The 26,265-nt window shown below is 35.0% G+C and overlaps 1 protein-coding gene across 3 annotated transcripts; it reads left to right on the forward strand.

The window, feature by feature from the left end:
- Nucleotides 1–590: 590 nt before the first annotated feature.
- On the forward strand, nt 591–26,265 carry nmu (neuromedin U). Of its 3 annotated transcripts, XM_048206661.1 has the most exons (10): nt 591–645; nt 12,182–12,402; nt 15,082–15,137; nt 15,532–15,579; nt 16,309–16,368; nt 18,215–18,244; nt 18,491–18,541; nt 21,479–21,553; nt 23,377–23,430; nt 26,216–26,265. In XM_048206661.1, the coding sequence occupies exons 2-10, from the start codon at nt 12,288–12,290 to the stop codon at nt 26,249–26,251; spliced, it is 525 nt and encodes a 174-aa protein (XP_048062618.1). In that variant the 5' UTR covers nt 591–645; nt 12,182–12,287; the 3' UTR covers nt 26,252–26,265. The 3 variants fall into 3 exon arrangements, with proteins under 3 accessions (XP_048062618.1, XP_048062620.1, XP_048062621.1); XM_048206663.1 differs by lacking the exon at nt 18,491–18,541; XM_048206664.1 differs by lacking the exons at nt 18,491–18,541; nt 21,479–21,553.

Below are 26,265 nucleotides of genomic sequence, written 5' to 3' on the forward strand. Positions count from 1 at the left end.
GATGTGACTGCAGTGGTTCAACCTTAATTTTATGAAGTGATGAAAACAAAACAATGCACAAAAACAAAACAAAAATAATGACTTTATTCAACAATGTCTTCTCTTCTGTGTCATTCTCATATGTTGTTTATGTCCATCGCTTCCAGATTATACGTCAGAACGGCGACTCATTATTGGCCGGCTCCTGCGTCAGCATCAGACGCATGATCAGCTTTGGCCAATATTGAGCCAGCATTCAGACGTAAACACGGAAGCCTTCACAGGGCTCTCAAGTGTCACGCATTGAGCGTGACAGTCACTCATTTCGGTCTTTTGTCACGCACTCCCGCCACACATTGTATTTCTCACGCAGAAAAACTATTTATCATATATTTAATATGCCGCAGCGCCCAAAATGTATCTGGCCGCGCCGCTCTCTCTGGAACCGGGAAGGAATCAAGCGCGTCTCGAACCTGCCACTTATCAGCCAATCAAAAAAAAGAAAGAGGCTACACAATAGCCAATCAGAAAATAGCACTATTGTATCTGGGTAAGATTTAACGCAACAACCAATGAAAAAAAAGCATATCCTGGAATTGTTCACCATCATCCTCGTTCACCCACAGAGGAAAACACTGGAGCTCTGAGCATCACTTTGAGCACAGAGTAAGTCATGATCTCCTGTTTTAATGTTACAACAAATTCACAACTTGTTTGACACAAACAATGACAACTTGACTGCTGTTAGATAATCAGATAATCAGCATCAGTTTTTCATGAGTGTCTGAACTTAGACAACAGTTTTACAGCCTGTTCATTGACACCTGCTCAGAACAAGTAGTCTAGGCCTAGTTATATTTTGCTATCACACAATGACTGACATTTTGTTACATTAAACATCTCTCTCTCCAAATAGTTTTAATAATGTTATTAGCACTAAATAAATTAAAGTGTATTGCATTGTCGATGTTATAGGTCACTTTTAAAATCATGTCACATTTTATATCCTGGCCAGGCCATGGATCAGTGTTTCCCATACATTGACTAGACTGTAGCGGCCCGCCACATTCTAATTGGTCCCGCCACAGTCTCAAAATATGAATACGGATATGATGCGATATTTAAATGACCATCTGATAATTGCGCTCCTTTATATGGCAAAAGTGGGAGTCATAGAGCAAAATAAGTAGACTAGCACCAATTAAGTTTTCGTGCACTATATTCAAAGTCATCTGAAGCCATTCCATAGCTTTTTTTTTTTTTTGTTCCAAGAATTAGGCTAGCAAAAGAATTAGGCTAACAAATTTCTTCATTGATCTAGTCACTTAATTTTGCTCTTAGAATGCACTAGATTCATGCATTTAAATTTAAAATGTACAAATTTTTTTTTTTTTTTATGGAGGGGGGGGGGGGTCACTCTTGCCTGTCTCCAAAACTTGAGAGCCCTGCCTTCATTGTGCTTACTGTGGCAACTACGTAAGGATAATGACAAGGAAGAGAAGAGATTGTTGAATAAAGTCATTATTTTTGTTTTGTTTTGTGTTGTGTTGTGCACAAAAATTAAGGTTCAACTAATGTAGTCATGTCGACTGTTGTAACGATGTCTTTAATACCTTTCTGGACCTTGAAAGCGTCGGTTAAATTGAGTCATATACCTCTCGGATTTCATCAAAAATATCTTAATTTGTGTTCTGAAGATGAACGAAGGTCTTACGGGTGTGGAACGACATGAGGGTGAGTAATTAATGACAGAATTTTCTTTTTTTTTGGTGTACTAAGCCTTTAAAGGTGCCCTAGAACTTTTTTTAAAAAGATGTAATATAAGTCTAAGGTGTCCCCTGAATGTGTCTGTGAAGTTTCTGCTCAAAATACCCCATAGATTTTTTTAAATTAATTTTTTTAACTGCCTATTTTGGGGCATCATTATAAATGAGCCGATTCAGGGCTACTGGCCCTTTAATTCTCGTGCTTCACGCCCACGGAGCTCGCGCTTGCCTTGAACAGTGCATAAACAAAGTTTACACAGCTAATATAATCCTCAAATGGATCTTTACAAAGTGTTCTTCATGCATGCGGCATGCATGCGTCGGATTATGTGAGTATTGTATACTGTTATATTGTTTACATTTGATTCTGAATGAGTTTGAGGCTGTGCTCCGTGGCTAATGGCTAATGCTACACTGTTGGAGAGATTTATAAAGAATGAAGTTGTGTTTATGAATTATACAGACTGCAAGTGTTTAAAAATGAAAATAGCGACGACTCTTGTCTCCGTGAATACAGTAAGAAACGATGGTAACTTTAACCACATTTAACAGTACATTAGCAACATGCTAATGAAACATTTAGATAGACAATTTACAAATATCACTAAAAATATCATGGTATCATGGATCATGTCAGTTATTATTGCCCCATCTGCCATTTTTCGCTATTGTTCTTGCTTGCTTAGTCTGTTGATTCACCTGTGCAGATCCAGACGTTACTGGCTGCCCTTGTCTAATGCCTTTCATAATGTTGGGAACATGTTGGGGGCGTACACCCCGACTGTTACGTAACAGTCGGTGTTATGTTGAGATTCGCCTGTTCTTCGGAGGTCTTTTAAACAAATGAGATTTATATAAGAAGGAGGAAACAATGGAGTTTGAGACTCACTGTATGTCATTTCCATGTACTGAACTCTTGTTATTTGACTATGCCAAGATAAATTCAATTTTTCATTCGAGGGCACCTTTAAATCTACACCATTTTTAAAAAATAACACTGAGTATTAGATCATCTTACTGCAAAATCAACTTTCCAATTGCATAGTGAAACGTGGATGTTTAGGAAAGTGCTGCAGTGACTTTTTTTTGTGCCATTGGGATTTAACAAGTTCTTTTGCCCATATAATCTTTAGGGAATTAGGTTAGCTAATTGGGCTTGCTGTCCACTGAGGAGGGGTTCGATGTGAAGCAGCTTCAACTCGAGCTCTGATATACCCCCCACAGTGAATAAATATAGGATATGATTACTGAGATGAAGGTGGAGTTTGGGGAGGTGGAGGGATGCTGGAACAGCTGAGACTGAAGAGAGGTAAGCAGATGCTTATATACTCTGGCTGTTGATTGGAAGATTAGATGGGCTCGCTCCTCCCTAAATTACATTTTACTTAGAGAAAAATCAAATCAAATGCACCTTTAGCGATGTTGAACTTTACTCTCAGTCCATTTCATAGCCTATGGGCCTGTTCCAAAACCCACAAATACAAGAAGTATGTCATGTGAAGTGATCAATGCAAAGACAAGTGTTTGTCGCTTTGGTTGTGTGTCTATCACATGTGTTTTCTGCACATTGAAGAGCATGATAAACTCTTCATCCCTCTGAAAGACAACATAGCCTCTAATTATTACTCTGAAATATCAGTGTTTATTCCCTCAGCCTGGAGTTCCCTCTCTAATGCCCGCAGCCATACTTAGCGGAAGCATTAATTACATAGTGGCTTATCTGATGCAGCTACATTGTGTGCAGCTGCTCGCTACCCATTGATTTTCCAAGATTGCTGTAAAGTGGCAATGACATAATGTCAGTATTTTGCCATATTGATAAAGTTAATTACTCGGCCTCTTTTCACTGTAAACAAGGGCAGAGGAGTGAAAAAGATACCATCATTTTTTGCATTAAAGTAAGTGACTGTTGACATTTGTAATGGATGTTTATGGGTATGATTGTGTTCACCATAGATTGTAGCATAGAGTAAATTAGTTCCAAAACATTCACGTTATAAAAACTGGAAAAGTTTTTTGTTTGGGTCTTCTGACTAATTTTAAAGGACGTTTTCAGTATAAATAACATTTGAGAAACATTTTAAGCTGTTCAGAAAACAACAACCAGATGCAGGATGTCAGAGCTATTTTAGAGAGTGATGATAAAAAATCCAAACATGTGTTCTATAATAACCACACATAAGAGGCTCTTTATGTATTGTATGTCAAGAGTCAGGAACAACATCTACTCTCCAGATGGCCAATTACTCTGATGCTACATGTTTGACATCATGTGCTCCCGCTATAATAATCCAACAGGCATAACTTTGTGTGTTAAAACTGTTTGGCAAACTAAAAACTGTTGGGGAAATGGATTTGGGATGTAGGTGGTTGATATAGAATGGGTGGGGGAATGAGTGGATGTATGACGGGAGAGATTATTGCTAATAAACTTGTTGTGTGAGTCATGCTTTAATCACCTAGGTCAGCTTGAATCTGAGTCACATTTTTTCCCATGATGCTCCTGGGTCACAGAGACCCCAAGTTACTCAACTGACCAGTAAGTGAGATGGTAGATAAGCCATTTTAATAATATGTGACCCTTACAAAACCAGTCGTAAGGGTTGAGATTTGTATGCTGAATAAGTAAGCTTTCCATTGATGTATGGTTTGTTAGGAATAGGACAATATTTGGCCGAGATACAAGTATTTGAAAATCTGGAATCTGAGGGTGCAAAAAAAAAAATCCAAATATTGAGAAAATCGCCTTAAAAGTTGTGCAAATGAAGTCCTTAGCAATGCATATACACTCAAAAAAATACATTTTTGATATATTTACAGTAGGAAATGTATGAAATATCTTCATGGAACATGATTCTTTACCTAATATCCTTTTGATTTTTGGCATAAAAGAAAAATCGATAATTTTGACCCATACAATGTATTGTTGGCTATTGCTAGAAATATACCAGTGTGACTTATGACTGGTTTTGTGGTCTAGGGTCACATATATGGTTTCATAAGATTTACAGACTTGTAGTACCTTAAAGGGTTAGTTCACCCAAAAATGAAATTTCTGCCATTAATTACTCACCCTCATGTCGTTCTACACCTGTTAGAACTTTGTTCATCTTCGGAACACAAATTAAGATATTTTTGATGAAATCCTATAGAAAGCAATGAAATTGTCACATTCAAAGTCCAAAAAAGTAGCAAAAGCATTGTTAAAATAGTCAATGTGACTACAGTGGTTCGACCTTAATGTTATGAAGAGACGAGAATACTTTTTGTGCGCAAAAACAAAACAAAAACAACAACTTTATTCAACGAATTCATCTCTCCCGTCATTCTCCTACACTGTTTTCATTGCAGCGCTTCCAGGTTCTACTTCAGAACGCAGACTCAGTATTGGATGAGGGAGCTGGCCAATACTGAGCCGGCATTCGGACGTAAACGCAGAAGCACTGAACCGCTCACAAGGTTCACTCCTGCGGTTCACTGCATCAACTGCGTACGAGTCTGACAGGGTAGAGAAGAAATTGTTGAATAAAGTCATTATTTTTATTTTGTTTTTGCACACAAAAAATATTCTCATTGCTTCATAACATTAAGGTTGAACCACTGCAGTCACGTTGACTATTTTAACAATGTCTTTAATACACTGTAAAACCCAATAAGTTCAGAATACTCAAAACATTTAAGTAAACTAACTAATTTTTTTAAAGTTGGTAGAACTTAAAATATTTGTGACAAGTGGGGCGGGGCTGAGAGCCCTGGAAGCGGATCAAGGCCAGTGTGGTGTACAGGTGTCTCTCACTAACAATCATAATGTTAATTACATACAGTTAATTTACATAAACATCACATTCAGATCTTGGTTAAATGTTACATAGCAAATAACACATGCTGTTATAACTATCAGAGAGACTGTCATTACATACTTGCATATATGTATTCAAACAACATATGTGGTCTTAAATGTTTTGCAGCTCATCCTCAACCTAACCACAGGCTCTACTCTTCACCACAGTGGTAATCCTACAAAACTAACATAACAGAACCCCCCGAATCCCAACATAACACAACATTAAACATTAACTTATATCTCCATATGTTAATCTTGTGCAAAAACACACAAAATAACACTTAATTTCAACAGTTATTTATATGGTCTGACGCAAAGCATGCTGGGAATTAGAAATCTGCTGCAGCTCAACTCAATCATATTAAGTTCAGCTTACTACAATGAAATTTTGAGTTCATGCAACTTTTTTCTATTAAGTACAATGAACTTTCATTATTATTTGAGTGAAACAAACTCATTTAATTTAATTAATTTCACTGTTCGGTTTTACAGTGTACCTTTCTGGACCTTGAATGACTGTAATTATGTTGCTTTCTATGAGGGATAAAAAAAAACCCTTAGATTTCATCAAAAATATCTTAATTTGTGTTCTGAAGATGAACGAAGGTCTTACAGGTGTGGAACGACATTAGAGTGAGTAATTAATAACAGAAATTACAGAAGTTTTGGGTGAACTAACCCTTTAAAGTTTTGGGGTTTGACAGTTACAATCCCCATCCTCTCATCCCTCATCCATCTGTTTGTCGTTCTATTATAATATAAGGTTGAGTAAATGAGTTTTTATTTTTGGGTGAATGAAACCTTTAAAGGTGCACCTCCAGATATTTCTCATTTATGTTTTGCTGGCTGATTCACTCTATAAGTGGATTTGTCATGCATGAATTTCTGAAACCAAAAGTGTTTGATAATAGGACAAAACGTCAATTCAGTTTTTTTTAACAAAACCGTAAAAAATAAAACATATTTTTTAATAAAGCTGTTTAAGTTATTCAACAGAAAAAGTGCCAAAAACACAGTGGCCAGAGGGATTTTGAGCCATTCATCTTCCAGAACAGTGGCCAGGTCACTATCTGATGCTGGTGAAGGAAAATGTTTTCTGACTTGCTCCTACAAAATATCCCAAAATGGCTCAAAAATATTTAGATCTGGTGCACTGTAACAAATTTCTGTAGTTTTCACAGCATTATTACTGTAAAATGAACAAATCCTTACTGTAGAACCTGTATACAGCATGTTGCTGTAAATCTGCAAAGCATCATAGTTAAATTTCAATGGCAGGTAAATTTGACAGTAAATATATTTTTTACTGTGAGTCACAATGAAGAAATTTTGAGCAGGACATTTTCAGCAGCAGAAACAGAGGAGATTCCACACTTTCTCTAGGATTTGACTTCAGCAAGGTAACTTTGCTCATATTTTGCAATGTTACGTTAATTTATCAAGGCTTCCTCATGTAAACTAGGAGTGTGCCAGGAAAGAGATGCAGAGAGCAGCACTATAAGCCATATCATTACAAAGATAACTGTTTACTCACATATTTTTTTTTAATCTGTCAATATTTGATAACGTCATCAGTTTGGTGGAGTAACATTGTTGGATGAAAGTAAACTGGAACTCCATGCACATGCATGTGTATGTGTGTTAGCAAAGTGCGCTAGCCGTTTCTCGTTGTTCTTCTAGCTATGGCATGATGAATCAAATATCGAAGCGGGCTGAAGTGAAAGAAAATGCAGCAACCGGTAAGAATTTTAAACAGCACCATGTTTTTCTGAGCTTGCCGGGCAAACTACAGCAGCTACATAGAATCGATGCTAACCTTTTTAAGTGAATTCCCACCTCGTGGAAGCATAATACGTACGTGCCATTGTACACGCATTTACAGTATTTTTTGTATTTCTTCAACAATGTTTCGAATGCTGCCACAGACACAAAGTAGCCTATCTACATTGTATTTCATTAGTTTCTGTTTTTCTTTGTTTAATTTCCCGCTTCTCATTTGTTTCTATAGTAACTGTCATTAGTTCATATGTTCTATTCCACAGTATGCTTACTGTAAATTTAATCACGGTAACTATTTTGTTACTGTGCTTATTATTGTACAGTAATTTTACTGTAATAATAAACACAGTCAAAATAGTTACTGTGATTATAATCACGGTAACTATTGTGTTACTGTTTTTATTATTACAGTAATATTACTGTATACATAATAAACAGTAACAAAATAGATACTGTGATTACATTTACAGTAAGCATACTGTGGAATAGAACACAGCAACTTGCTTGCTAATAGCTGAATAGCCGAAATTGCTGCCTGGAGGCGTTGCAAATATGGCTGCCGAGTGAACAGACTTTCCTTGATAGGGACTTTGATGTTACACAATCTCCAAGCCCAAGATTCGCACTGTTGGCACCATTGAAACTGACATTTGGTATTGGCATGAGTGACCAAAGGTTTAATTCTGCTGTGGTTTTATGTTTTTTGAATACAGTCCGAGTTGGTACCTGGACATCCCTTTCAGACAGCTTCCTCTTGCTTCGACAGTTACCCCTGTTGGATGTGTGTTAGTTTCATTGTCTAACCCCTGTATATGTACATATGTGGTGAATCAATTCTCACATTGGTAGGTAAGCAACTGTTGCTCATGCTACTTCTAAACCACATATTCTGATAATGTGCATTATATGTGTTTCAATCTCACCTATCCGTTTTAACTCTGCAGCATGGTTTTATCCATATTGTTTTTTGATTAATCCTCTTAATTCCATTCCTACCTCATTCCTTTTCTGTCCCTCTTGCCGAATAAATTATCTTTTTAACCTGTGCAAAAGCTCTCATTTTATTTATTTCAGTTCCGCTGAAGCTACTAAGTCATTCAGTCCCAATCCTCCAAAACTCTAGCAATAACCCTCTTGTAAAGGATATTCACTGATTATTTATTCACTTTGATATTTAGCCGATATTTCCCAGTGGCGCTATGCTTAACTGTGAATCAAATCTCACTCTCCCGTGTGCGTCATGATGTGCGGCGGTAGACACACAAACTCAGCACACCTCCTCCCTACGCATGCACAGCCACAGGCTTCATTTTACCTTGACAGGTGAACACATTGACGTACATGTTTTCTTGGCATGTTTTGACTCAAACATACGAATATGAACAATCCCATTGTTCAAGTACACACACATGCACATACATTTGGACTAAGCCCGGAAATGTGATGCCATATCCAATGCTGAGAATCTTACTCTAGAGCCCATGACACCAATGCTTGACATTTTCATAATGAGGAGATATTAAACAGACATTGGTGCAATCGTATTATCTGTATCTACATCCCACTCAAGGGAGCTACGGCCACACCCTCAAAATAGGACAAAGCTGATTACAAAAGGCTGAATTTAGGCTTTTTATTTTTCCATTACACTCCAATGCCTTCCTCTTCCCAGTTAATTGCAAATTTGATGAAAGTTATAGCAAACCTTCTGTTTATTTTGATAATGTGATATAAGCACTCCCTTGTTGACATCAATGCAGTCAAGATCACATGATCAGAAGTGAACACTCGCAAGAAGGTAACTCTTGGTCTTGTGGAAAATTGCCAAAAGAACATTAAAGCCTATTGACTAAACATAAAGATAGCTTATTTAGTTCCTATATTTGATTTCATCCTTATATCATGCCTCAATTTACACAATAAAATATAGTTAATAGCACTGAGTGTTGAATTCCCTCACTGCATAAAAGGCTTAAGCTTAATATAACATGCACAATATGAGTTCATGCTTGACTCCATCAAACAACATTAATATAGGATTCAAATGTTATTATTTAGGTCATATCTGTCAATCTCACAGTGATAATAATTGCACGAAAACTCTTGATGCTTGCACAAAAGTATCTGTGTAATTGTATATTTATCGAATTATAGTACACTGTAAGAAGAACACTGTAAAATGTACGGTAACTTGCTGGCAGCAGTTAGCAAGTTGCTGTGTTCTATTCCACAGTATGCTTACTGTTAATGTAATCACTGTAACTATTTTTACTGTTTATTATTACAGTAAAATTACTGTACAATAATAAACACAGTAACAAAATAGTTACCGTGATTAAATTTACAGTAAGCATACTGTAGAATAGAACACAGCAACTTGCTTGCTAATTGCTGCCAGCAAATTACCGTACATTTCAGAGAGTTCTATTATTATCACAGCAAATGTAAGATTACTGTAAACTGCTTTCATTGTGTACTGTAAAATGAAGACATGATTTTTGTCACAAAATGACATCTATTTAAAACATTTGAAATTTGAAAATACATAGGCATAAAATAGTTTACATTATATACATTTATAGGCTATACTTTATTATTATTATTTATACAACACTCCTAAACATACAAATCCACCATCTTTGTTGAAGTTGAATTAAAATGTCCAGATACAATTGGAAATGATTAAAACAGAAAGTAAATATAATTCAAAAAAACGGTAGAATTTTAAGCTTTAAAATCCTTAATACCGACTTTATTCCTGAATGGGAAACTTCCTTCTGGGCTGGAGTCATTTCCTGCAGTGGAAGAAATTAGTCATTAATGTAGACGACTAAGAGGGCAAGACTGATGGCTTGATGACAATATATACAAGTTGGACTGGCTAAATTAAATGATCCAGTCAACATTAGTAATTACAATGGTGACCATATTAACTAGTGTGACTGTGAACATGATAATGGGTGGGCCTCAATCAGCTCCCTAGTTCAGTAGTCAGGGCACTGATCAGGGAGTCAGTGATTTTAAGGGCTGTCTCGATCACAGGATCCTTCCAGTGCACTGAAATATTTGCTTGCTAAAAAGTTATTAAAGTCTGTCCTTAAATGTTTCCTCATCTTTGTGACTTTCCTAACCACATATTGTAACAATTATATTATATTTTATTTTATTATATTATAGTCACACAATGGGTGTGTGTTCAGGCAGACACAAGAAGACTCAGGTGAATATAAATCCAATACGAAGTTCAATAAATTCCCAACAGGCAAGATAATACACAAAACAGACAGAGTAACACACCTTAACATAATCGCGAGTAACACTGAACAGAAAATGAAGGCAAAGGCACAACTTAAGTAGTAAATACAAACGAGACTAATTAATCACAGCTGAAACCATATGAACTAATGACAGTTACTATAGAAACAAATGAGAAGCGGGAAATTAAACAAAGAAAAACAGGAACTAATGAAATACGTTCTAAAAGTCCGTGCATGACAAAACCAGTCTCTTTCTTATGGTGGAGTCATGAACACTGACCTTAACTGAGGCAAGTGAGGCCTGCAGTTCTTTGGATGTTGTTGTGGGGTCTTTTGTGACCTCTTGGATGAGTCGTCGCTGCGCTCATGGGGTAATTTTGGTCAGCCAGCCACTCCTGGGAAGGTTCACCACTGTTCCATGTTTTCGTCATTTGTGGATAATGGCTCTCACTGTGGTTCGCTGGAGTCCCAAAGCTTTAGAAATGGCTTTATAACCTTTTCCAGACTGATATATATATATATATATATATATATATATATATATATATATATATATATATATATATATATATATATATATATATATAAGAAATTTCATTTTCTGAAAACTGTATGCCATAATGTGCCCTAAATCTAATTTATAACCTTTGTGGTTTAGTGATCATTAGATTCTAAAAAGATATCTAAAATGCAGAGGAAAATGGATTGAAAGTGTAGATTAATGGAATAAAATAGAATAACATTTCTAGGAAGTTTCATTAGTTTGTACTAGACAACTAAGCGTAAATGAACATCATAGTCTGAATCATCTCCAGGATTTCCAGGATTTTTTTTTCATATTCAGGAATTAGTTTTGAAATCTTACTATATGACACCCCAAAGTCACACATTTCAACATTTCTGCATTTAGAAAATCCCAGAGAGTAAATTGTTTTGGTAACTGGACTCAAGGGGAACTTTAGCCTGGAGCTGTCCACATCATGTGGTGCTGAAACAAACTCATATTTCACACATAGAGAGACACTGGAGAAAACCAACTGATACAGAGATACCTGCAGCGTTCTTTTGTTTACATTAGCTTTTTTTCGTTGTTCGCCCTCAATCATTAAAGAGACCAGAAAAACATCCCTTTACTTTGATATAACGTGTTTGTCTAGTATGTAATGACTGTTGTCAACCAGAGGGATGACTATATGCATATTTAATGAATCTTTAGTAGTGGTACGCGGACCAATGTTTTATTCAACGTTTTGCCTTCTGTGTGATCCATATAGCTAATAAAGCTACATTTGTAAACTTTTACACCAGGACGTTTGTATCTCAGCAAACGTTTTGTCAACAAGCAACATTACATGTAGCCTATTTATTCGTGTAAAAGTCATTGCATTTTACGATAACACAAATAATCGTGGGTATATAGGCTAGTACATACACTAAAATGTCGAAGATTAAAGATTTTAATGTTATTCTACTCTTAGCGTTAACCACTCATTTCACGTCATCGTTTCTGTAACTGTCAATAAATTACGGCTCATTCATCATGACGTGCTTTGCAGGTCAATTTACGAAGAGGGTGTGTAACTCCGAGAGTTCATAATGTCTGGCTGGTAAGTCAGACTGAGAAAGCACCACACGAACTGACGGACTGACGCGCACGAGAGCATGATGAGCAGCAGTCAGTGTGAACGCGGAGCAGCTCAGAGCGCGATGAGCCCAGCACACAACTACACCCTGATGCTGGCTATCCTCTTCATCTCCTTCATACCCATCACCACAAGTAAGTCTTCAACATACATCTCTCATTTTACTTCTTTAGTCATGTTAGAATAACTTAGTTGAAGAAGTTTGGTGGCCTAGTACTTTATCTCTGATTATTCATTTGAGCAAAACTAAACCATTTAAATGAATGGACTGTTCTAAACAGCAACACGACGATGATGATAATTAAAATAATAGAATATAAATTAACCCTTTTATCTTTATTTAAACTTTATTTATTTGGTATCATCAACATCTTTTTATATATTTGTATATCTGTTGTATAGCATCATATTCTTTTGGATTTTTTTTTAAACCAAATCAAGGGGATGTTTGCCAGCTGTACAGTCATAGAGGTACAGTGTTGTTAATATTCTCAGAATTAATTTAATATCTCAAACAGTGATTTTTAAAATCAAACATTCATTGTTGCTTTAAAATGGTTGAATAGTTAGTGAAAGTTTGGTAAATATGTGAAGCCAAGGAGGATGTTATATATACACACAGTCAAACTGTATGTATATATTTATTCAGACACCTTGAACATTTCATTCATTAATACAGTTTATTCACTACAGTTAAAAAATGGTAATAAAATATGACAAGATCTCAGAGTTAAACTTTGTTAAACAGAAAAAAATAATCTTAATTATGTCAGATAACACTTAAGCAAAACATGGTCAGGTCAAAGTTGCTGAATAATTTTTGGATTCCAAATTTTTATCAATTTTACTGGTAGTCCACTGTATGAAGACTTTTTGGGTATAATATGTCACAGTTTACTTTATTTTGCTATCCTCACTTACATAAATGAACTATAGTGTCCTGCACCCACTAGTAAAAATATATCAAAAATGTCTGAATATATATATATATATATATATATATATATATATATATATATATATATATAGGCATTTTCCAAGAGTGCTGAAATTTATCTCAGAACTAAGTCACTTGTGTCGAACATACATTCATTACTCAGCATTTCAGTGCTTTTCTCAAATGCTAAACACTGAGATAACATGAACAGAGCTAGAATGGCATATTGTTCTTGAATCTTGTTTAATCTGATGAAATTAGGGACTCATTTGTTTTTGTGTTTAATATTGCAAGTACACATTATAGTAAGCCAATAAATGCAAACAATCAGTGATCAGTATCTGAAACAACTTGATATGAAAACCGTCCAAACTGAAATCACAGACTGAATGAAATCCCTCAGTGGTCATGAAATCATTTAAGTGCACATTCCTAATTAGAAGTTAATGGAATGGGTTAAAGAAATGTATCTACAGTGCTGGATATAGCAAACTGTATAAATCTTGTACATTGAGTTCACTGTAGATATTTAAGCACACTGGATTTAATTACAAATGAGGATAATCAAGTTCAAATGCTGAATATATGTATAAAAATCAAGAACAAATGACAGACTTTACTGTGACAAATTAAACGGATGGAATAAAAAATAAATAAATAAATAAAAAAGTCCACTGCAAATTCTGTCTTTACCTAGTCTTTAGATTGACTGGTTATATTGAAGGCTTAGTTAAACTTAGTTCTCTTGCTTGTGTTTCAAAATGTGATGCATTGGTGTGTCAGAAGATAATGAGCAGGAATGCGTCATTGTGATTCATTAACTAAGGGCTTGTACTGTTTATTCGTATAGGGCAGTGAATTCTGTTAAAGTGCCTTGTTATGTCGAGACTAATTAGAACAATAAAAATGGTAGATGTTTTCCAATAAACCTGAAAAATTATGTTGGGGTAAACAGATTCATTTTGTGAATTATAATCATTACACCACAAGGATAAATATGATCATTTTCTCAATCACCTTCAATATAGCAATAAAGCATTCGCTCTTTATACCAAGAGCTATTTATCGTCAAATTGGATTCAGTCATGTAACTGCTAATCATGATGTCACTGCGGCAGAGTTGTTGACAATTTCGACAGCAGTGATGTCACATGAATTTCAGAAATATAAGAAATGCCAGGAGAGATGTTGTCAGATTATTAGCCTTGACAACTATGTGACTCATTGATATGCCATCTCGACTGATTGTTAAATGTCATAAGAGTCCAAGAAAGCCGTCAAGATAGATGCAAGTTTACAATAACATTATTTTTTGTCTTTTATTTTTTGGTACTGATTTTACTGTTGGTTTCTTCCCTAAACTACTACTGTTTCTGACTATACTGTATGTACTGTAGTTACAGCCTAATTATCTCACCTATTCTAAGACTTATATGAGTCCCATAAATCAATCATGGAAAACACCTTTTGATCAATATAGAATGAGAGACCCATAGATCAATAAACAAACTCTGGTAAATTAGAGCTTATTCCATTGAAGGCAGAGGGGGAAATCACCAAAATACGAAAATCGACAAGCAGGAGTAATTAATTTTAGACTTCAAACATCACAAGGATTACAGCTGTCAGTGATTCCAGATTGATTTCACTGGCAATTTTGTGATGAAACCTCTTGACAATGAAGATTTGTTAATCATTAAAAGTGGACAAAATTGCAGTATGCTGTGTGGAACTAACTGTGTCAATATAACATAATTATGTCTCTGTCATATTTCAATCAAAATTCATATTATTTTTTTTATAAATTCCACTGTGCTTGTAACACTAAATAGTATTAGTGAAATATATGTAATCATGATTTCTGCATGAATTGCAGGTGCTCCAGTGCTCTTGAACCCATCTTCAATAGATCATGAGCAGTTACTAACCCAGGTGTGTATGATTTACTCAGAGTCAAGTCCTTTCATTTTAAACTTAGAAGTAACTTATAATGCCTTGAGTTATATTTCCTCAGAGACAAAAGTTCATCATAAATGACTTATCCCTATTGAGTTTCAGTACACATTAACTTTGCCCTCCAAGGTGATGATTACATCTCTCTTTTGTTTACATGTGTTACATGAGCAATTACATGGGTAAACCTGGGGATCTAGTGGCTGGGATATAAAAGCACAGTTTAATATTATGGGAATTTGGAGAAATGATAAACAAAACATTCAAAAAAATAAATAACATGATAAATTTTGAGTTTGAACTTTTTATTTGTTGTTTTAATCCCATTTATACAAACCTTCAAATTGCAGCTGCATTTTTGTCTTTTTCTTAGATAAATGATCTGTGCTCGTTCTACCTCTCTGCAGACCCATCCTTTAGAGTGAGTAATGGAGTGTTGTTGCCATTTGCAATACAACTACTTATGTGTGTTTTTGAAGCAAACCATAAGTGAATTATGGTATGTAAAAATATAGAAATCTATATAAAACTTTGGGCTAACAGTTGGCTTACTGCGCTTGCCTGGCAAGGCCAGACTGATATATCTTCTACAAGATATATCAGTCTGGTCAGTCTGCCCTCCGTCGCGATTCGAGTCAATTCCAAACCGTACCGTGCAATCAAATTCGTTTATTTCAGTGACGCAAACAGCGTCACTCTAGTGCGGCGAAAGTCCCTTCAATATCAACAAAGATTGCGCACGGGAGACCTGAGAGTTTGTTCTATTCAGCCATGAATTCAGTTTTAAATGACCAAAAACACATTAATTATTTACTTTTAGCTGTTGACTCTCTTGTCGCTTTGCTAACGTCATATCCACCCTTCTCTGATTGGTTTACTCCTCTTCCTGTTTGCTCGGATTTGCTCCGCCCTAGAAATCGAATTGATTCAATGGCCGACGAGACTCATCCGCTGGTACAGTGGTGAGGCTGGATTTTCCAGGCAATTACTGCGCTGTGAACCCCAATTAATAGTGCTCTTAACATTTCCTGTATTCATTTTTTTTTTTTTTGTAAACTGACACCTTCAACACTTTCAGCATATAATTTAGCTCAGCCTCAGATGTTTAAACTGTCCATAACCCATTTACTTTTCTTTTAACCATTGCCAGACATCTGATATCCTGGAGGACCTGTGTTTCCTAATGCTGGGATCACTGCAAAAATCGAAGGTGAATTTTATTCATGTCCACATTAAATCAGCATGCGTAGAACTATTCTATATTCTACACATTGCTGCCAACCTTTGCACATTTGTTTATTAAATAGTTGTGCTAATTTGATTGTGCTTTCAGCTACCTAAGCGTGTAGCACTCTCAACTCCATTTAACACATTTAAAGGTGCCATAGAATGCTTTTTCACAAGATGTATTTTAAGTCTAAGGTGTCCACTGAATGTATCTGTGAAGTTTCAGCTCAAAATACCCCATAGATTTTTTTTTATAAATTTTTTTAACTGCCTATTTTGGGGCATCATTAAATATGCGCCGATTCAGGCTGCTTCCCCTTTAAATCCTTGCGCTCCCCGCCCCTGAGCTCGTGACTCTAATACATTGCATAAACAAAGTTCACACAGCTAATATAACCTTCAAAATGGATCTTCACAAAATGTTCGTCATGCATGCATTAGATCATGTAAGTACAGTATTTATTCGGATGTTTACATTTGATTCTGAATGAGTTTCATAGTAGCCTATGTGTGGCTAACGGGGCTAAAGCTAACATTACACACTGTTGGAGAGATTTATAAAGAATGAAGTTGTGTTTATGTATTATACAGACTGCAAGTGTTTAAAAATTAAAATAGCGACAGCTCTTGTCTCTGTGAATACAGTAAGAAACGATGGTAACTTTAACCACATTTAACAGTACATTAACAACATGCTAACGAAACATTTAGAAAGACAATTCACAAATATCACTAAAAATATCATGTAATCATGGATCATGTCAGTTATTATTGCTCCATCTGCCATTTTTCACTATTGTTCTTGCTTGCTTACCTAGTCTGATGATTCAGCTGTGCATAGATCCAGACTTTAATACTGAATTGTCTAACGCTTGAACATGGGCTGGCATATGCAGATATTGGGGGCGTACATATTAATGATCCCAACTGTTACGTAACAGTCGGTGTTATGTTGAGATTCGCCTGTTCTTCTGAGGTCTTTTAAACAAATGAGATTTACATAAGAAGGAGGAAACAATGGATGTTTGAGACTCACTGTATGTAATTTCCATGTACTGAACTCTTGTTATTCAACTATGCCAAGGTAAATTCAATTTTCAATTCTATGGCACCTTTAATCCATTTCACAGATTTCCCTCCCCAAAATCATTGCATAAATACAAAAAAAGTCCACAGATTTGGTCAGGGTCTAGATATCAGCTACTGAACCAAATTTAATGTATTCTACACTCTAAAAAATGCTGGGTTAAAAAGTTACCCAAGTTGAGATAAAAGTGGACAAACCCAACAATTGGGTTGTTTTAACCCAGCAGCTGGGTTAAATGTTTGCCCAACCTGCTGGGTAGTTTTATTTAAATCAACTATTGTTTACAAATGACTGTATTGCTTGCTTAAAATGAACCCAAATATGTTGGGAATTTACATTTATTAATATGTTTAATTAATGAACATTTATTAATAATTTTAATGAATAATAATTAAACAATAAACATTTATTAAATCGCTTATTAATAAATGTTCCTTTTGATTATTGTTGCCTCTAGTAATTATGTGTCTGATTGTAAATTTCCAACTTATTTTGGGTTAATTTTAAGCCAGTCATACAGTAATTTTAAACAATAGTTGTGTTAAATAAAACTGGGTTAAAACAACCCAATTGCTAAGTTTGTCCATTTTCAACCCAACTTGGGTTGTTTTTAACCCAGCATTTTTTAGAGTGAAATACACTAAAACAAATGTAAAGTTATTTGAAAATGCTGTAATTTATAGATTAATGAAAGTACAATTAGTTTTTATGATATTTTAACTTTTCCTTTTTGTATATGCAGGAGATCACAGCTCGAGAGACCAGTAAAAGGGTAAGCATGTGACATTTTCATTCTAATTTGACGTCGCTTTTTCAAACACATTCAGTGCAATGACAATTCAATGACATCATAACATTATGATGTCTTTCTATGGATTATGGTGTTATTTTTCATTGTATGAATGTTTTTCATGTTTTTGTCTGTATTGATTTTGGTGTCTTTGTGTTTGCCTTTCTGTATAACTTCTGTGTTTGTGTGTATGGTTTTGTATTTGTGCGTCTGTACATGTATGTATAGTTCTTATTTCATTACACTAAACCGAATGGTGCAGGATTGTCAGATGGGACGGTAGGTTTCCTCAAGAGTTGTTTTAGTGTCTGTTGCTTTCAGCACTCAGCCACTGTTGCTACGCTGCACTGTCTTTAATAAAACTTGACTGCAAATTGCAATCTGTCATCTAATACTCGGGCATTAAATAAAGCTCACGTAAATTAAATAAACTGTATTTTAGGCCACCACACAGTTCCCTTTTGGGCCAAGGTTATGCAAAAGCAAACTCTTAGCTACATTCCTAGGATATAAGGGATAATGTACAGTCAATGTGAAAAATTAACTAAAATGAGCTAAAATAAACAAAATATTAACTTACAAAATATTAAAAAAACCTTGACAAGATGATCAGAACTTATTACAAAGCTACACACCAAATAAATAAATGTGTGGATATGAAATATTGATTTTATTATTTTATCTAGGCTATATATTAATGATTCTTAATGTAATCTTAATGCTTCAACCAAGTCTACAGCGTCGCCTTTAGTGTTCAGATTATTTATCTAAAACTATCTACTCTTTAGTTCCCATCGCATGCATGAAACCTCTGATATCCTATGATTCCTCCATGACAGCATCCACACTTAGGAAAAGAACATATTCATTATCTCATTGGGCCTCATTCATGAATCTTTCGTAAATATATGAGCAATTTCGGAGTAATAACCTATACTATATTCACAAACGCTTCGTATACAACGGATTCGTTAGTTAAAGGTGCCCTAGAACCAGTTTTTACAAGATGTAATATAAGTCTAAGGTGTCCCCTGAATGTGTCTGTGAAGTTTCAGCTCAAAAAACCCCATAGATTTTTTTTAATTAATTTTTTTAACTGCCTATTTTGGGACATCATTAACTATGCACCGATTCAGGCTGCGGCCCCTTTAAATCACGTGCTCCCTGCCCCCCTCAAACTTTTGACTATAATACAGTGCATTACAAAGTTCACAGAGCTAATATAACCTTCAAATGGATCTTTACAAGATGTTCATCATGCATACTGCATGCATGCATCGGATCATGTGAGTAAAGTATTTATTTGGATGTTTACATTTGATTCTGAATGCGACGGCTCTCTTGTCTCTGTGAATACAGTAAGAAACGATGGTAACTTTAACCACATTTAACAGTACATTAGCAACATGCTAACGAAACATTTAGAAAGGCAATTAACAAATATCACTAAAAATATCATGTAATCAGTTATTATCGCTCCATCTGCCATTTTTCGCTATTGTTCTTGCTTGCTTACCTAGTCTGATGATTCAGCTGTGCACAGATCCTGGCTTGTCTAACGCTTGAACATGGGCTGGCATATGCAAATATTGGGGGCGTACATATTAATGATCCCGACTGTTACATAACAGTTGGTGTTATGCTGAGATTCGCCTGTTTTTCGGAAGTCTTTTAAACAAATGAGATTTACACAAGAAGGAGGAAACAATGGAGTTTGAGACTCTTTGTATGTCATTTCCATGTACTGAACTCTTGCTATTCAACTATGCCAAGATAAATTCAATTTTTGATTCTAGGGCACCTTTAAACGTGTGTATATTAATGAATTGTAAACATTACTAGTTTCTACATGGTGAATAGCACATAGTGCACTATATAGAGAATAGGGAACGATTCAGACAGTGTAAATATGCTTTCCTTTGACGTGAACGAAGTCCGTTTTCGCGTTTGTGTCACATGAACTGCTGCAACTTGAGCAGTCTGCTCTGTTCCAGAGACACGAGAGCACAGAATGAATCATATGTGCGAGTCGGACAACCACAAAAGGTATCAGACTTGGACCCATTTGAATTCTGCACAGAATGCTGTATATAAGCGATATAAAGGACATTATGAGGAGAAACGGTCAGAGATTAGAAGGAAACAGAGGTTTTACATAGTCTAACCGCTCTGACCGAGCTGTAACATAAACGAAACGCTATTGGCTATTTAAAAAAGGGGCGGGGCTGTTCGATATATCGCCCTGTCTTCCTCTGTCAGTTTAAATTACGTCAACACATTGAATAATGCTGCACATTCCAACACTCTTCAGTGGGCCTTTAAATAAATAAAGACAGGGCAAATGAACTTGTGAAATATTATTATGGTACATAGTGCATCAAAATGCAGTATCTTCAGTTTGCCTAAAAGAACACAGAACGTTCAAATGTTTTACACACAATTTACACGTGGTAGGGAGCAAATGTAAATTTCTTTCGTACCAACTAACATTTTGAAAATAGGCTACGAACATTCTCGTGAGTCCGAAAATTTACGTCAGAATGGCTTTACGAACGATTTACACAAAAATTCGTTCTACTTGTGTTTCACGAATGAGGCCCATTATAATGTGCACTAGATTGTCCTTTGAAATAATATCACCATTTTTTGAGAATTAATATCTAAATTTTGGCACAGACTCAAACCAGAAGAACATTAGATTACATTTTCCTAATTTAATTTACATGCCATTTTGTGTTGATGCCATCAGAGGAACTATTCAGTGTCTTCCTAACTGTCCATTCGTTGCATGTCCACCACATTACAGAAGCGTTGTCTTCTTCAAACGTGCATCGTACAGAGGTTTCTATGAATTCATTTGTATTTATATGCCAGTTTTTGTGATATGTTTCAAATATGCAGCCATGTACTACATATTCATAACATAAATGTTATATCGCACACAAAAACATTACCCCCTGATGTTGACATCATAACTTCACATTCCCCTACATGTGCTCTGGTATGACTTGCATGTGACTGTGATTTTATTGAACATCAGTGCACCACGTGTGCCAAATGAACACTGAGCCGCACTGAGGACAGATAAGTGTGCGAAAGAACGCACAAGAGTCCTCTCTGCGACCCCTGGCCAAACCCCAGGAGCAGCTGTTCATGGTTTTCATATCTCTCCATGTCTGTCTTCATGATATCTCTCTATATATGTGTATGTGTCAGTCTACTGTGTTGCACCCTCTTCTGGAGCTCATACCCCAGCTTGCCAGAAGAAGAAGCAGGAGAATGAAATTAAATGTATGTATCCTGCATGCTTACCTTCATTCAGACTACATTAGCACTGTGAGTATGATCACATTTAAATCAATATTTAGTTTGGGAAAGTGCCAAGACACCAAATATTTACAGTATATTCAAAAGTCAGTTTAGAGTTTAGGACATTTAGCTGTACTAAATATAAGAAATAATTCCTATTTGTCCCCTAATTCTCTAAATGAATAGTGTACAATTTTATTTATTATTATTATTTTATTTTATTTTTTTTACTGAGGAATTATGCTCTTGAGTTTTTTCCTCGTCTTGAAACGAAATAGGTCCATTTCCATTAAATATTAAAATCCGTGGTAATTGCAAGAAATAGTTGATCAAAACAACATAACTTTAGAGAGATGTTCATGGAGACTGACTGAAGTGTCTGTTTCTCTCAATCCTCGGTGCTGTTTGATGAAATGCCATATGCTGTTTGATAATATCTCATCACGACTTAGCTCTAGGGCTTCTTTTCTGACCATCAGTAATTGCTGATTTAATTAAGTGTTAAGTGTTAATTATTAAAGTGTTAAGTGTTAATTGATATTAAAACAGACAAGTGTCTGTCTTTATACACCACATATGTTGCAGCCTCTCTCTTTCTCTGGTTGATGATGGAAACACTGACGTTGACATATAAGTCACACTACCTTATTCGATCCATATATATGTGGAACTTGTAAATATATAATTATTTTTAATATATGATGCTATATATTACATATACACTCATGTTTAAAGGTTCAGAGACAAAAAGATTTTTAAATATTATTGAAAGAAGTCACTTATGTTCACCAAGGCTTCATTTATTTGATCAAAAATACAGTAAAACAGTAATAGTGTGAAATATTTTTTTTTCCATTTTGATATAATTGTTTTATATAATATATATTTAAAGTGTAATTCATTTCTTTGATGGAAAGCTGCATTTTCAGCATCAATACTCCAGTATTTAGTGTCACATGATCATTAAGAAATCGTTCTAATATGCTGATTTGGTGATCAAGAAACATGTATTATTATTATCGATGTTGAAAACAGTGGTGCTGCTTAATATTTTTGTGGAAACATGATAAAAAAAATCTGGATTTTTTGATGAATATATATATATATATATATATATATATATATATATATATATATATATTATATTAAATTAATATATATTTATTTAATGACATTTTTTAATTATATTTAAATGTATGCATTTCTACATGATGTAACCCATGCTTATACACATGCATGGCTGACCGAGGCTGACATGTGCATACATGGGCAGGGTTGAGTCCATCTAATTATATGTACAGGATGTGAAATGGCTCAACCTTCGTTTGATTAACTGCTTCTGTCCATTTGAGAGGTAATTGTACGCTAAAAGTGTTATTGTGCCATAAAGGTAAAACACAAAACTGAACAAGAATAAATGATGACTACCTTACTCTCACACAGGAAATGGTCCTGATGGATTTTGTTGGGTATAGATAAAGTGTTTTTCCCCCTTAACAACACTGTCGTCATAATACCTTTGATTCACCTTTGATTCAGTTAGTAACAGTTACACAACATTTGGTTACACTTTATTTTAAGGTGATGTAGTTACATTGTACTTACTCAAATAAGTACTTAATTAAATAAACTTACTTACTGTAGAGTTATGGTTAAGATTTGGTTTAGGGTTAGTAATTATGCAATTTACTGTTATTTCATGTAACTACGCCACATTAAAGTGTTACCCAGCTTTCTGTAGCAGCAGAATCAGAAAGTATAGTTTGATATTTGAGCATAACTATAACAATTCCTTCTATGTGCAGGATGATCTTCAAGGGCCTGGACGAATCCAGAGCAGAGGGTACTTCCTTTATCGGGTAGGGTATTGTATATATGACAACTGTTTATTGTTCAACATAACAAGGAAAATGAATACATTTCCCCATTAGTTATCAACCAATATATATTTTTTCAGAAGTCTTAAAATTGACTTTTGGTTCCTTCCAATTCTACATAATATTTACATACTAAATTGTTAACCTCATGTTTTATTTTATACTTATATTTGTTCACGCTGGCGGGATGCTTGGATGCCTAATTGCTAATCATCATAATTATAAGGTGTCATTTGAAAGCTTAAAAACTCAACATTCATCCTGTGAAAACTGTTTTGAAATCCGACATTGCATTAATGGTACATTAAAACCTTTTAGCGAGCACCTCCCCTAGTTGGCAGTGTTATGTTTCATATTACAAAATTTATTTTAACGATTTTATAATCAGAATATATTCTAATCTTGACAAAACATATCGTCGGAAAGGTCTGGTTCTATATCTGGAAAAGGTCTGGAAGGTCTGGAAAACGCAAGGTTCTATATGTGGCCACTATTTTGTGATAGAAGTGATATTGTGACAGAAATGTATTCATATGTGACAGGAGAAAAAAAAAATCTATGTGGGTGTCACCCAGTGGCTATTTTTGGTTTTTATCAATTTTTGTGATATCAACTTTAAATTTGGAACACAACTTGGTTAGACATATGGCTTTAATTTTATAGCAATTTTAGAGTGCAAATTATTTTGTAAGTATATATTTTGTATAAAATAATAACTGTTAAGTACACTACGTTTCACCTTAGAATAAGGTTCTGTCTGCATTCTGAGCGGTTTTGAGATATTGAGCTTCAAAGTTTTGGCATTCCATTCGACTTTGTGGATAGAACCTTTTTGTTTTTTAACCCTTAAAAAACCAGGTCTTTAGTGACCCGGGACATCATTCACTACCCTCCTCCTTGTTCATTTTTTAAAGTTAGACATCAACCTTCTTGGTATTCCTCAATCAATTCATTATAAAGAATATAACAAGAAAAAAAATCATAAAATTATAAAAGAATGCCTATTTTTGTATTCATTTTTTGTAAAAATTGTATAGGGTCGCAAACGACCCGAGGTGTGTATGAGTGTACGTATATTTTTTCTGCACAACAATAATTGAATCTTAGATGACAGAATAAGTGCAATTCACCTTTATTCCACAAGGTGGCAATGTCTGATACACAATGCTGAAGTGACAACTCATGCAGACAGAAAACGAAATAATAAGAAAAACATGAAATGGCTCAGCGATTTACTACAGAGCAAGTACTGAACGCAATCAAATATGACTGTAAATGTTACAGGATGAATCTGATGAAGCTGTTAGCGATCGAAATATTGATTTTGAAGATGTTGAAAATTATATAATTTTGAGAATACATTTGAGATCGCGAATGGGCTCATATTCGTGACCTCAAACATAAAACTAGCCTATTATTTACTGAATTTACTGGGAAATGAGCTCTGACGAGGACAGTGATGATGGCGTAAAACATCTGCTCAAACCGAGCCCTTTCAAGCTCCAAAAAGTAACAAAATATGATTTATTTTATTCTTCTCTAATTGTTACTCTAATATCAGAGGAGTTTTATATTATTGTGATAGGTAGAGATCCTTCCGTGTTAGATATAGATCCGGGTCGATAAAGACCCGAATATGTAAGAATGATTGGCGAAACAGTCATGCATTTAAGGGTTAAATAAAAAGTCCCAAAATGTAAATCACATAATGTAAATAAGTTGTCACATAATAAGAATATGTGAATAACTCAATTTTGACAAAAATGTCAGATAGAACCTTATAATTCCAAGGTGACGATTTGTTTTACAGTAACCTTAAACTTCTGTAACTTTTTTACACTTTAATTTGAAGTGATTTCACTTCAGCAATAATCTGCTGAGGGTAAAAAAAGAATTCACTTTAAAAAGAGACCAACCAAGTCTGTTTTCCAAAGAATTCATGAATTACAACCATTTAAGTCTGGATAGTGCATTTTCACGTCTATACTCAAATAGGGGGGTGACAGTTATATTATTTATATTTTATTTAACCTTATTTCAATTACAAAAATGAGTGTTTATAGTTTCATTTTTAGGCTAGGCAATTTCAGAGAGGCTAGCTATATAGCAACCTAGCTTTGAAAGAAAAATCCCACCCATCCTTCAGAGCGCTCTCTAAGCCACGCCTCCTCCAAAACACAACGCGAGAGTTGTGCAGAGTCTGCAAAGTACAGCAGAGTCTGCAAAGCATCACGAGAGATGGCGTTAAATTATATCATGTCTCAAAGCACATATCATTACATTCATAATAATGAACGTAAACAACTTATAGATCTCTTACTTGTAAGAAATGACTGCTGCAGATTCATTTCGGAGTTGATAGTGTTGACATAGGAACGCATAAAGTCTGAGAATGTGAACAGCTCCAGGTAGAACGTCACTGGTTTCCATTTCGTAATTATATTTATAATTACATGGCATATACATGATTATATACATGATTATATTTATAATATACATGGCATAAACTCAGCATAAGCACATTGCTTTGGTTCAGGAGAAACTGTAAAAGGCAGCTGCTGTTTGTTTGTGGCGCTCGGTTACTGTCTGTCTACAACAGCCTTACACAACGCGCTGATGCCACTAAAAGTGTTAATAAAATATTGCCTACCCTACCTTTAACAGTAACAACGCTGCGACACACCTACATTTTAAATGTACAATTGTATCTTATTGCTTGAAAAAAAACACTACTCAGTTTTTTTTTTTTCTTTGTGCTTCTCTGCAGCCACGAAATGGAAGAAGATCTGCGGAGTATGTGTAAAACAATAAAGAATC

Source organism: Megalobrama amblycephala, linkage group LG11 (genome assembly GCF_018812025.1).
Source record: "Megalobrama amblycephala isolate DHTTF-2021 linkage group LG11, ASM1881202v1, whole genome shotgun sequence".
In the NCBI taxonomy this organism is placed as follows: Eukaryota; Metazoa; Chordata; class Actinopteri; order Cypriniformes; family Xenocyprididae; genus Megalobrama; species Megalobrama amblycephala.

What these genes read in the sequence shown, in the direction of transcription:
- nmu (XM_048206661.1), top strand. Translation starts at nt 12,288, where the DNA reads ATGATGAGCAGCAGTCAGTGTGAACGCGGAGCAGCTCAGAGCGCGATG. An exon ending in CTTCATACCCATCACCACAA is followed by an intron (nt 12,403 to 15,081) that starts GTAAGTCTTCAA and finishes CATGAATTGCAG; the next exon opens with GTGCTCCAGTGCTCTTGAAC. An exon ending in GCAGGAGAATGAAATTAAAT is followed by an intron (nt 21,554 to 23,376) that starts GTATGTATCCTG and finishes TTCTATGTGCAG; the next exon opens with GATGATCTTCAAGGGCCTGG.